Source organism: Python bivittatus, unplaced genomic scaffold, assembly GCF_059951505.1.
Source record: "Python bivittatus isolate LINGU-HERP-01145 unplaced genomic scaffold, Pbiv_v1 ctg000610_np1212, whole genome shotgun sequence".
NCBI classification, from domain to species: Eukaryota; Metazoa; Chordata; class Lepidosauria; order Squamata; family Pythonidae; genus Python; species Python bivittatus.
Window position 1 is genome coordinate 26600065 of NW_028277088.1, and position 14269 is coordinate 26614333.

At 36.2% G+C, this 14269-nt stretch overlaps 1 protein-coding gene across 1 annotated transcript in view; it reads right to left on the reverse strand.

Moving 5' to 3' along the window:
• The window catches only part of THSD7A (thrombospondin type 1 domain containing 7A), a 288430-nt gene that overhangs the window by 61485 nt on the left and 212676 nt on the right, over positions 1-14269 (reverse strand). The window contains exons 12-14 of the mRNA XM_088150654.1: positions 11320-11455; positions 7943-8046; positions 1904-2098 (exon numbers count right to left, since the gene is read on the reverse strand). Of these exons, the coding sequence (XP_088006780.1) occupies positions 1904-2098; positions 7943-8046; positions 11320-11455 (435 nt within the window). The remainder of the gene's footprint in view (positions 1-1903; positions 2099-7942; positions 8047-11319; positions 11456-14269) is intronic.

Sequence of the window (14269 nt, forward strand, 5' to 3'; positions counted from 1 at the left end):
AGTGCTCACATAAGTATAACACAGTTGCCAGTTTGTTGTTCTCTGGCTTACTAGTATTGGTTTTCATAATTTTTGCAGCAGTCTTGGCAAAAAGCTATCTTTAAAATGAATATTTATGTGAAATTTTTATCTTCTAAATCTGAATCTGAAACCATTTCTCGCTTCATTGCTGTTTCCACTGTGGCATAAATAGATGGTGCAGTATTTTTGAACATACTAATTTCATGTGATGTTATATGATGCAGCAACTTGGAAAGGCAGCATTATAATGTTTGCTAACATGCAAGAGGATGAGTCAATATAGCATTGGTAATCTCAGCTTTGATTAAACTTGAGAGTTCTCTCAAATGTACCCAAATAATCCCCATACCTCACAGAAGAGATCCTGAGCTACCAACTGGCCAGCCTCTGTTTGGATGGATATAAACACATTGCTGAGTAATGCCAAGTTCTATACCAGAAATATTTTTTTCATTGCTTTATCTTTGCAATTTGGATTATATGTACAATCTTCCTAAATTAAATTTATTCAAGCTATCAGTCCATGGCTGATATACATAGGCATGTCTATGCTATGCCAATTATTAGATTGTCACTATTTCCATTACATTCATTTTCTTACTTGATGTTAAGACTTGAAAGTTGTTTGTTTGTTCAGCAAAACTGCACAGGCTATCAAAATCTCACTGACCTAGACTGAATCTGGTTATGCATAGGATTACAGCCCAAAATATTTAACTTTCTTTTCATAATCCTCCTTCTATTAAGAATGCATACTACATCTTAGTGAATCTGAAACTGCAGTTCTGAAGTTTCACACAGAAGTTCCATAAAACCACTGTCATGAAAAATAAGATTGGAATCCATTGTCATACACATGACCATCCCTTTCTATTGCAAGGATTATTTTTAACTACCATGCGCATGTAGGTGGTAGAAGAAATATAATTGTTTGGTAGGATTGGTGATAACTAAAGTATTACTATTGGTAATGGGTAATCTTAACACCTTTTTCATTATTTGCAAGTCTTCCTAGTTGTGTCATGACTGTGACACAAAAACAAGATCCAGAAAAATTATCCATAAATTTTGGGATTAAAAGAAATAATAAAATAGAGGCTAAATGCAAATTTATTGATGCCCATTGTCAAATGAGGCATTAGGTTTTCAGGAACATACACATTATTAATGTAATACATTAAATCTGAAATACATGTACTGTATATTTCTTAAATAAATGTCTACAGACTGTTCCATGTGGATTATTTACAAAATTAGAATCTTGGCTAATATAAACTAATCCACCTTTCATGAAATAAAAGCTCTTTTGGCATCCCTGCTTTCTAGCAACACTTGCTCTTTGATGTTATTCAACTAGTTGAAATAGCAACATTCCATATCAACTTACCTGTGATTCAACCCTACTGAATTCAATTTCTGCATGAGCATTTTTACAATTTCACAAATCTCTCACTATTCATGGTTGATTCAATAGTTAGTCATAATTAAAGTAAACATGTCTTAAGAAGAGATGTCTAATTAAAGTAAACATGTCTTAAGAAGAGATGTCTAATTAAAGTAAACATGTCTTAAGAAGAGATGTCTACGGGGGAGGGTTTTTTTTAAAAAAGTCAAGATGGGAACCACAACTATGCATTCAAAGCTCCACCTTTTACATGTGATGCAATGTATGTAAAAAGAGGCAGGGCTCTGATTGCATGTTTGTGGCTGTCATGGTGGCTTTTTACATGCATCGCTATGGACATCATTGAATCTAAGCCCTACTCTTTTTAATTGATCTATGTTAAATACAGTTTATTTCTCAGTGATTACAATTATCATTACTAGTACCACCAACACTACTACCAACAGTGCAGGTGCAGATATTTGCTTTAACTCTTACCAATAAGTAAACGCTTCCTTGTTCTAACCGATCCACAGTCCACATTGCAGGAAGAAAATTTTGACCAGCTTGTGAACAGACAGTCATCTTGGCAAGGAATTTGGCAGAGTTGGGTTAAGGGTGGTAAAGGCCCTGCATATTTCAGGCATTCTCCAATATCAGCTTGGCTGCCATCTTGTTTGCGACAAGTGATAGCTGGAAGCAGGAAAGCAGAAGGAATTATAACAAACTGACAGGCCTTTTATTGGTTAGACAATGTAGCAGTTAAAAACAGGCACCCACATTTGATTTAGAAGCAAGGCAATATGTTCATGAATAATATTATTTCCCCTGGGAACTCTCCACAATAGATTTATTTTCAAATATTAGGAAACACAGAATACTGCATATCTCCTATGTAATTCAAATCAGCAGTTGATCCAAACAATGCCACATAGAAATACAATGCAAACATTCTATGAAGGAATGAATAATACCATGTATTATTCCCCACTTTACAGCATAATTTCTCTGTATAGCTAATTCCAAGAATGATAGATGTATTGAGACCCAAACTGATTCCTTGCTCCGTTTCTAAATATGCTGTAATTATGCATGTGTAAAATTTTTAAAATCTGAAAACAACTCCCCTTGGAAAATAAAGTTGGTAGAAAAGTAGGAGCAATATGTATCTAAATATTATAATACAGTTAAACAAAACACAAAAGATCTTTCCAGCAACAGTGCCATAAAGGAATTTGTAGTGATGAAAACGTTTGAAATGCCATTTCAAGGCATTTGAAAATAGAAATATATGGCTTTATCTTATAGAGAGAAACAAGATAAAGTTCTTTTGAAAATGTCTGTTGGAGTGATACTTCATTTCATGCCATAAGGCAAATGCTATTTCTGATTAGCACATTCTACCGCCTCATAAAACTCTTAATCAACAATGAGCCACTATTCTTTTCTTGCAACAGACAAAAGGCTGCCCATCCCAGATCTAAATAAAGTATGCCCAAAACGAAAACTGAACCAAATGCTTTTGGTAGCTAGCTATGCAGCCTGTCTTATGTAGATTTTCTTGCTAGTATGTCATGCTGATTTCAAGAACATTTACTCCCAATGATGTACAGAATTGTGGCTTAGGAGGACAAGGTTTTTTGTTTTTGTTTTTTGGTAAATAACAGCATTCCAAGAATTAAAATTCCAATTACATGCATTCATCCAGGGCTTGTACTCTTTAGGCCAACCAGTTCATTGGCTGTTCATCTCAATTTTTTTGTTTTTTTAATGACTGAAAACTGGGATTCTAGTCTCTCTCACAGCCAAAGAGAGTTGAGAGGGAAAAGAATAGGTCAGGGACTGGGTGAAAGGAGGTGGGTCCAAAAGAAACCAGCAGAAGCTGTTGGAACCACAAGTTTGTTTACATGGAATACAAGCATTAGTATGTCCTACATCGTCTGCATACAATGTCTAGAGCAGGGTAAGGGGAAAACACCAGTTCCAGAATGAAGCACTTCAAGCTCTCCTCTGGCTGTCTCAGCTGCAGGTGGACAATGGGATACAGGCAAAACCATGCAAGTAATGTCTTCTGGAAAGCTGTGCAGATTTGCTCTTGGGTACATCAAAGCTGAGTCAGAAATAAATCAGTTTAGCTGTCCAGATGATGGTATGAGAACACACTAACATGGAACTGATTCAAGAATGGAACAAAGAACCCATGCGGGAGTGCTCACACAGCTGATGGCTATCTGGCATGAAATGAATTAATGCCATCAAGTTTTATATAGGTAGCACTCCCTGATCCCCAAATATCTTTATTATTAATATAAAGTGTTAATGAGAAATTATTTAATGGGCCATACAAGAAAAGCTGCAGTAAGTGAAACAGTAGTATGCTTACAAACCAGTCCATATTCTCTCTGGAAACCTTTCATTTATACACATCCTAATACAATTTAAGTTGCACATACTCTCAGTTAAGTCCACCATTTTACTGACGCAGTGCAAATAGCATCTGAGTCCAGAAATCAGTCTCTTATCACATTGTACCAGGCTAATAATTAATCACTCTGCTCACATTCAATTGATTAAAAGCATTAGCACTAAGAATCAGAAATGTCCTTATTCTGGATTAACCACAAAGAATTGTAAAATACTCCCATAAACCACAAGGACACAATTGCCAGTTACATCCAATTTAACAGGCATCCAGTTCACTTAACATACTGTTCACCTGCTTCACATCTCAGATTTCCTGAAAGGGTTATCTGAAATAAACTGCACTTCAAATTTTGTAGACAGAAGACTTATATAATTATAGCTGATAGCATTGCTTAAACTATATCACAAGAGGAAATGGACTCATAAATTAATATTGTGTGGATAATTAAATACAAAATCTGCCCTTTGTATGAAAATCAGTGCCATTTTTGATGCTTTAATGAAAAAAATACCCCAAACAACTATTTATATTACCAAATTATATAAACTGTAAAAGAAGATTGTATTTATGTTATTATATCACTTTAAGGCATTTTATATTTTATATAAATCATGCATTATTTATGTATATAGGTGACCGCCTGTCATCTTCAAAGACAATACTATCATGATCCCACTTTTTCTTTTTTAAGCACATATTTACTCTGAAATTATATGATGAGGAAATACTGCAAATATCATTTTCTTCTATGAAAAGAATCTGAGCCCTGATGTTCTCATTAGCATATTAAAGGCTAATTTCAATTTTTTGAGAATATATATAGCTTTAGATATTTAAAGCGTAGAAGAATTTAGCAAAGCTTTTTGAATAAGGCCAGAATTTTAAGGAGTTAGTCAGGCTCTTGTATATTTCACTTGCCTATGTCCTGTGTGTTTTAATGGTGCTGTGGGCACATATTCCTAAGCCTTTTTTCCCCTTAAACTTTGTCATTATTTTCCCAAGGTTGCTGTTGTTATTACTGGCACAATAAGTGAACTGATTTATTGTGTTAAGTACATACAGCTCTGCAAGTAAGAAGTTGGGGAGGGAGGAGTAGAGGAAAACACTGAAAGAGAAAATGTTCTCACTGACAGAACTAAAAGAAAATTGGCCTCCAATTAAAGTTGTGGCATATTCATTTACATAGACATGATTTGCAATAAAAACACAATTATGCAAGACAGAATCAGAGTTGTCTTGAAGGATGAGTCCTTCTGTTAATTTTCTGATTCATGCTGACACTCCTGAAGTCACGCCAGCTCAGCGTGATTTTTTTTAAAAAAGCTGAAAAATACAAACATATTACTTTAATTATAATAGCAATGGATGCATTTATTCCAATTATGTCTGGGAACTGACAAGGGTAGCTTCCTCCACATTTTCACTTAATTTTTGCCATCTTCATTTAATTTCTAATTAACCCAGGATAAACAGCATCCAGACTAAATGAGAAAGACTAACTGTCAAGCATATGCCTGTTTGAACCATTCCTTCTGATGTAGCTAGACTCAGTATCCACATCTGGCACAGTAAGGCAAAGGCCAAAACTGAAACCAACATCTTTCTATTGCTGCTTTACTATTCATTTATTAATTTAATGAATGGCATTCTCCCCCCAAAGAATAGCCCAGGACCAAGGGGTTGGATGCCTCTACGTACAGCTTAGAGCAGAAGAATGTAACGCATTGCTCCCTGGGGCTACTCAGAGCCAGAGAGCTGCCCCATCCAAGCCCCTCTAAAAGTTGCCACCAAACTGTAGCTCTGAATGTGAAAGAAGGGGGAATTTATTAAAACCCATGTGGAGCAATCATATTAACTGTGTTTACTTAATGTTGTTTAATTAAAATGCACATTAAATTAAATCAAATTGAGCTTTTATCCTGGCCCGAGTTTTGTCTTGGTTTACTATCTGGAGTGCTGCCTCAGTGTGTTAGTCAAAGGCCACTTGCATCTCTTGGCCTGAAAAACGACATTCTACCCTGCCCTGGAGGCATTCTGGGAAAGCAAAAATGGGAGCTACGGCAACAGCAGTAGCATAATTTATGCTCCTCAGCACTGAACAACTTGCTACTCATGTTCCCACTGCTGTTCATTGGTAAACATATTGGAAGGATTTCCAAACTGGTACTGAAGAGGTTTCAAGGGGATCTTGCTTAGAACTCTTCAGTTTATGTGCTAAATCTGGGGCTGATTGTATGTTGACATTATGTGGGTGTCCTTGGAGCTGTACACAATGAACAACAGGACACATGAAAATGCCAGCATAGATTCAACATAACATGAACAGCTGAAGAGGAAAAAATCTTCATGAAAGTGTACAGTGCATTCTGAAAGTATTCAGACCCCCTTCACTTTTTTCAATTTCGTTGTTGCAGCCTGATACTGCAATCGTTCAAATTCATTTTTTTCTCATTAATCTACATTCAGTACCCCATAATGACAAAGTGAAAACAGAACTTTAGAAATGTTTGCAAATGTATGAAAAAGGAAAAACTGAAATATCACATTGGCATAAGTATTCAGACCCTTTGCAAAACACTTGAAATTAGCTCAGGTGCCTCCCATTTCTCTTGATCTTGCTGAGCTGTTTCTACACCTTGATTGGAGTCCACCTGTGGTAAATTAAATTGATTGGACATGATTTGGAAAGGCACACACCTCTCTATAGAAGGCCTCACAGCTGACAATGCATACTGTATCAGAGCAAAAGCCATGAGATCAAAGGAACTGCCTGCAGAGCTCAGAGACAGGATTATTGCAAGGTACAGATCTGGGGAAGGCTACAAAAAATGTCTGCTGCACTGAAGGTTCCCAAAAGCACAGTGGCCTCCATAATTCTCAAATGGAAGAGGTCTGGCACAATCAGGACTCTTCCAAGAGCTGGTTGCCTGGCCAAACTGAGCAACTGGGGGAGAAGAGCCTCAGTAAGAGAGGTGACCGAGAACCTGATGATCACTCTGACTGAGCTCCAGAGATCCTGTGTGGAGATGGGACAAAGTTCCAGAAGGACAACCATCACTGCAGCCCTCCACCAATCTGGGCTTTATGGCAGAGTGGCTAGACGGAAGCCTCTCCTCAGTGCAAAACACATGAAAGCCCGCTTGGAGTTTGCAAAAATGCACCTGAAGGACTCTCAGACTATGAGGAACAAGATTCTCTGGTCTGATGAAACCAAGATTGAATTGTTTGGCCTCAATTCTAAACATTATGTCTGGAGGAAACCAGGCACTGCTCATCACCTGCCCAATACCATCCCAACAGTGAAGCATGGTGGTGGCAGCATCATGCTGTGGGGGTGTTTTTCAGCAGCAGGGACTGGGAGACTGGTCGGGGTTGAGGGAAAGCTGAATGGAGCAAAGTACAGAGATATCCTCAGTGAAAACCTGTTCAGAGTTTTCAGAGTACAGAGTTTTCAGAGTACAGAGATATCCTCAATGAAAACCTGTTCCACAGCGCTTAGGACCTCAGACTGGGCCGAAAGTTCACCTTCCAACATGACAACGATCCTAAGCACACAGCCAAGACAACACAGGAATGGCTTAAGGACAACTCTGTGAATGTCCTAGAGTGGCCCAGCCAGAGCCCTGACTTGAACCCCACTGAACATCTCTGGAGAGGCCTGAAAATGGCTGTCCACCGACGGTCCCCATTCAACCTGATTGAGCTTGATAGGATTTGCAAAGAAGAATGGCAGAAAATCCCCCAATCCAAGTGTGCAAAGCTTGTTTCATCATACCGAAAAGGACTCGAGGCTGTAATTGCTGCCAAAGGTGCTTCAACAAAGTACTGAGTAAAGGGTCTGAATACTTAAGTACATGTGATATTTCAGTTTTTTCTTTTTAATAAATTTACAGACATTTCTAAAATTCTGTTTTCACTTTGTCATAATGGGGTACTGAGTGTAGAGTAATGAGAAAAAAAATGAATTTGAACGATTGTAGTATCAGGCTGAAATTGAAAAAAGTGAAGGGGGCCTGAATACTTTCCAAATGCACTGTAAATACAACAATGACCTCCTGTTGTGAAAATGGCATATGATGGATATCATAAATCACAGTTTCAGTAGTTCTAACCTCTTGCTTGTAGACCTGGACCACATGTCTCTTGGGCACCTGGGCTGTCTTGCCGAACATACCATGGTACAAGTTGGCATCGGCGCCATTTGTGTGTCTTCCATCTGTAGCAAAAAAATGATCACGTGAACACAGGTCACAACAATTGTTGTGCTTAATCTGAATAAGCCTAACAGGGTGACAACATCAAGCTGATCCTGGCTGATCCTGAAAAGCAGGATCATATCTGATTAATACTTGGATGGGAAATCACCAGGAAATTTCAAAACTGCAATAATAATATTAATAATAATCCCAGAAGAAAGCAACAACAAACTACTTTTTTGTCATCAAGAAAGCTACATAGATATGTCCATCACATCTTCATTACTTGTGAGAGACTCTACCTTAAACTGAATAAACACAGACATAGAAAAACATTCTCATGACCTTCCATTTCACTCCATGTTTTGCTCTGTTCACTTAAACAGAAATCAAAATTAAATCTGTAATCTTTATGCTGATTATCTTGATATCTTTAAAAAATGTGGCTGAGGCAATTTTTGTAGCCAGCAACTAGATGGTTATTTGTATTTCTAATCTTTGTCATGATATACATTACCAATGCTCACTTTTTAAATAACGCACACCCACCTCAAAAATGATCTCAGCCTCTTAAGTACAGTACTCTACAAACTGCACACTCATGGAATGAATGCATATTTGTCACTCTGTCCAAGGATGATCAATCCTATTTACTGCACATATCTGTGTCTGATACACAAAACTAGAAATTGTGGCTTATGTTCTAGATACATGAAATATATTTTACATACACCTGTTATTTTAGGTTCCTGGTTCTTGCGAGAGAGTAAACGTATATTTCAACTATATCCTTCAGATAGTAGTTGGACATTAGTTTTCCTATAACTATCTTTTATGTGCAGGTATCTTTTCTGTGTGAAAGACAATATTTGATCATATAAGCTATATATGCAGCCTAAAGTAGTGCACCCCAAGTAATAACCTTACTAACAGCTAGATCTTAACAAAGCAGACAGCCTTTCTCAGTCTATGTTCCCAAAATGATGTTGGGCTATCATTTCTATTATCTCTAGTCAGCATGATCAATGATCCCGCATAATGGAAATGCGTAGATCTGCAAGATCTGGGGACCCAAGTTGGAGAAGTGTGTATTTCTCATAATTGATCCTATATGGCTGTGTAAATCACAAATACATTGTTACCACTAATAAAATTATTTCCAGGATAACCATTTTCTTAAATTATTTTATGCAAAACTTAAAACCGGTGCCTGGTAAGTATGTGCCCTTAAGCTCCTATTTAACTAAAGTTAGTACAGGAGTGTTTCTACTGTGACTCTCTACAGAAGTCATTCTAATGTTGATTAGAAAATGAAGGTATAAAGGTCATAACCTTAAAAATAGCAACAACGTTGATCTGAATAATGAAACTGTGTGAAAGCCATGCATTAAAAAAAAAAAAGTGCTTATAGAATTTTCCAGACACTTATGACATTAAATCATTTACTGCTGTATAAATTTATTCACACACCTGCAGGGATCTCATGAGTGTTTTCTGAAAGGAGTATTCATAACTTTGTGTCCTCTCATGTTCAACAGTTTTCACACATACAGTGCACATAAAAAAAGTACTGAGATTTTGTTTCCAGATTTCTATCTTTTAAATATTTTTTTCAGAATTTTTGCCACATGCATTGTATTATACCTTCAATTCTGAAAGAACATACAAAGCTTTTCAAAGTGCAAGAAATAAATAGCATGATTACTGTTGTACTCCTTATTCTCTTGGTCCTTCAATAGATTGAGATGCCTGGAGTGATATTATCATGATGGGTATATTAGTTATTATACAAGAGCATCAGTCATAAGCACTGTTTTTTCCTAATGAAGATTATAAATGTTCATCCTTTTTTTTTTTTGAAAAAACATACATGTCAGTTGGTTATTTCTGAAAAGTACCACAAGACAGGCATTAGTGCTTTCTTTTGATGCTCTTTACCAATGCTTCAGACAAGCAAAGAATATTCAAGTGAGAACAGAGTTATACCTTCCGCTCTAATCTCACAGATCTTCTGTCCTCTCTCCACCCCAAAAATCAATCTTAATGGGTTTCAATTAATTATAGCAAATTGCACAGATCCTAAGAAACTACATCAAGGGCAAACAGATACTAACAAGTGACTACTAAAAAATAAAGGTACATTCTTACCCATCTTCGCAACCATGTTTTATTCAGGCAGTCTGTTAAAGTGTTAACAGTGTAAACTAGGCAGAAAAGAACTGCACTCCAAAATAAAGTTGTTGTCAAATAAACTGTTGCTTTTTGAGAGGGCAGGGCAAATACATCCAAAGAAACAATAATGGTACAAGGGGAAGCTCTTTAGTGATTCTTTCAATGTTTAAAGTGCCCATTAAAAAAAAAAAATCTGCTAGGTTCTTCCCCCCTGCACCTTTGGTAGCCCTAAGCTAAGTTCCTTGTACCTTCAAGGAACAGCAATTACTGTTCTGAGCTACAATCTCCCAGTGATTTTAAGTGGTATGTCTGTTAGAGGATCAAAGTTGCTCATCACTTGAATAACTACTGTTGACAAGGAAAAGGAAAGATATTCCAGGAGGATGGGATTCTACAGGAATTGTCTTCTGGACTGGATCTTCAGTATTCAGGGGGAAATCCCCTCTGCAGTTCTTAACTCTAAGGAACCTGGTTCTGCCACAATTCATCTGAATGGGATATATTCCGCTCGTATAAAAGATAAACTGGTCTAAGCAGAATGTCAAATGTGCAGTAGATCTAGGACACACCTAAGTACCTAAGTCTTTAAAAGTACAATGGATTTGGATCACTTCAAGATGTTCCAAAGGGCTTGATGACTAAACAAATAAATCCATATTGTTTTCTTGGTAACAGCGAAGAAATAATTTGCCACAGCATTCTTCTCTGATATTTAATTTTTCAGTCTAATCCAGTGTTTTTCAGCCTTGGCAACTTCAAGATGTATGGACTTCAACTGCGAAGGTTGAGAAACACTGGTCTAATCTATAACCCTGGGTTTGCCAGGTTATCTTCCATTCAACCATCTAACCATCTAAAACCTTAGTTAGCTTTTCCAAGATCAGCCAATGTTGTGTATATAAGACAGGCTTCTTACAGTTTCATAAATAAAGGAAAATGGCAAATTGCTATAAAAAGTACAGCTTCCCCAAAAGAAACTTCCACCTCCCTCCATGTATGTAACATGGGTCACTTCCAAAACATTTAAGTGTGATTCCTGGCCCCCAAAAGATGGCCCATGTGTTCTAGCGTGACTGAAGTCAAAGGGAGCTTTAAGTAAAAAAAAAAAAAAAAAAAGTCACCTATAAAACAAGCAGGCAGGAGGAGGGTCACAGTCTTTTTCTTCATATAAGGTCTCTGGGCAATCACGACCCCCATTCGCAGGGAGCTGCAAGATGACTCGATGTCGAGACTGTTTTGTCACTGTAACAACTGACCCTATGAGCAAACATACAAATATATTGTATTCTCCATTTTGGTTCTCCTGTTATTGGACCACTGCACTGAAATTTGAGAAATTAGAAAGACACTGTATACAATAGCTCTACTTGTTGCTGAATAGTTTAGAACACATTTTAAATATATTTAAAGAGCCATGATAATATGTTGGGAAAAACAAAGCATAAATAAATGATGCAATACTTACACAGAAAAAACAAATCATTTATTATAATATCATAGTTTACATTTGAATATTTTGTAAAGCAATCACATTTATTTTCAAAGTTATTTTCTGTATATATTCAGTTTAACTATAATGCCCATAGTAACTTATTTTGGAAGGTTGTATCTTATGATTTAATATGACGTTCTCTTGATTTAGGCATCTGAGACCACCAGCATTTCATGCATATCTTTCATTTACCATCAGATAGTGTATTTATTTCTTGTTAACAGAAATATTTTAGAGTTTAAATCAAACTTTCTTTTAAAATACTAATATCATTTGTTTCTATAAATCTCTAGCAGGACAACTAATAGTAGGCAAAGGTTTCTTTGTCACTTCTAAATTTCCAGCACAAATCAGAATGCTTTTTAAAAAGTGTTTTAGAAATGTAGGGCTAAATATAAATCTTTTCTAAGATCCTTCTAAGAAATTAATGAGCGGCAGAAATTTTGATAGGATTTTTGTTGTTGTTGATCACATCGATCAGAAATACTTCTCTTGAAATGCACAGGTTTGTATCCAGGCCTCAACATATTAACATAAGCTTCACTTATCTTATTGAACTGATTCAAGCCTGATTCAATCCACCACATAGACATGAAGGAAGAAAGATTAAACATTAGCATTTATTTAAATTTATTATACATTTTATAATCCCTAAGTGGCAATATCAGAATATTTCCTTCATAACCCCAAAATTCAATGTATTTTTTAAAAGTGATTAAACATGCACATTTTTGGAATAAAAATAATGAGAGCCAAAAATATTGCTTCAGTCAAAGACAACCTTGCAGTTTCTATCAACAGTGGGTACTTACTGAAACATTTATGCTGCCTGACTCATAACAAAAGCATTTTTTTTAATTGCTGAACAAGAACTAGAAAGATCCAAGTTTATTTCACCACTCAGCTGTGAAGCTGTTTGAATGAGGCTATCACAACCTCTCAGACTTACCTGACAGTATGGAATAATAAAGGTAATATAAGTAAAGGGGAACGGATATCTATGCATTTCCTTGCATTCTTGAAGGAAAGGTGAGATATGAATGCAGTTTGTAAATAAATCAGCTTGTTTAATAGAGACGCCAGTCCTGACATCCAGCAATGCTATCATGTTTACATGGTCATGCACATGCAATGAATCTCTATGTTAAAAAGAAATGATCCTCAAAGTGCTATTAAAAAACGACTGAAGCATCACCCACTCTGTATTTGCCACACAGCCACACTGAAAGCCACATATTTAGTTCCTCCTCTCCACTATCACATTAAACATTTCAGGCACTCTTTAAAGCCTACAGTTTCAACATGCTCTTTATTTTCAGTTATATGTTTAACCTGTCTAATCCTTTATTAGTTGGTGAATACTTTAATCAGCAACCGAAGTGGCTGTAAAAGTAACCCTGTATTGATCTCATTTTTTATACAACATGGAGCACAGACTGTGAACTATAAAGGGTATCTTTTCAGTACAACAACGACAGGCCTTGTGAAAAGAGGGGGTGAGAGCAAGCACCATATGCCACAAGGAGATTAACTCACATGAATGAGGAATTATATTATTGACTGTAGCAATAACAGTGCATATTAAGACGAATGCCTCCTGTTAAGTTTACAGGAGACAAAGGGATAAGACAGAAACATGTGGACAAAATTCAAGCCATCAAAAGTACTGTGGAAATATAATTAGGATGAAGAAGAAATGCAAAAGAAATGTAGGATGTAGAATTGTTATTGCAACCAGTTACATTAAACATCTGGTAGGATGTGCTTAATTAAGATTCCTAAACATTATTTGCATGCTGGTGTTTAATTTTTTAAAATACATGTATTAATATCCACCTCTTTTTATTATCTTCTCTGAAAAATGTAACATAAAAGAAAAGAGGAAAAATATCTTTCTGTCCTACTATTGTTTATATCTTAGAAAAGGCATAAACCCTCTGCACCGCTGAACATGAAGGTGTAGTATATCAGCTACTGATATATCAAGCCACTTTCTTAATTTCAATTATGCCCTTCCATAAAGTAAACAAATGTAATCAATACCAGACATGAACACAGAGTCAACTCAAAAACGCTGCTGTTTAAAACTATATTAATATTTACTTTACTAAACTAAGAGATCGATCTCAATAGGAGGATTAGGCTTTAATCAATGGTTAAAAAAAAAAAGATCAGAAGAGATCATGAAGACTATTTACTAAAAGATAGTACTTTTAGAGAGAGAGGAAAATGAGTATGAATGCATCACTGTAAGAATTACAGATGGCTTTCAGAGAGTATTTCTGGTAGTCAGGATTGTGCAGAAGATGCGACCTTAGATAACATGTACCTTAGCTTCAACTTATAAATAGTTTTCAGTATTTTTTTCATGCCCAAGGGATTTTTTATTTGTTAATCCATTTTTTGATTTGATTTGCAGTTTACCTAGATATGTAAAATCCTAATCAGGATGAGCCACAAATACAGATTCATAAAATAAAATTATTGGGGGGGGGGAACTATAATGATTACAACTGTTGCACAGAGTAACACAGAGACCGACAGAGACCAACAGAGAGATAGATCTTTTTCTTCAAACT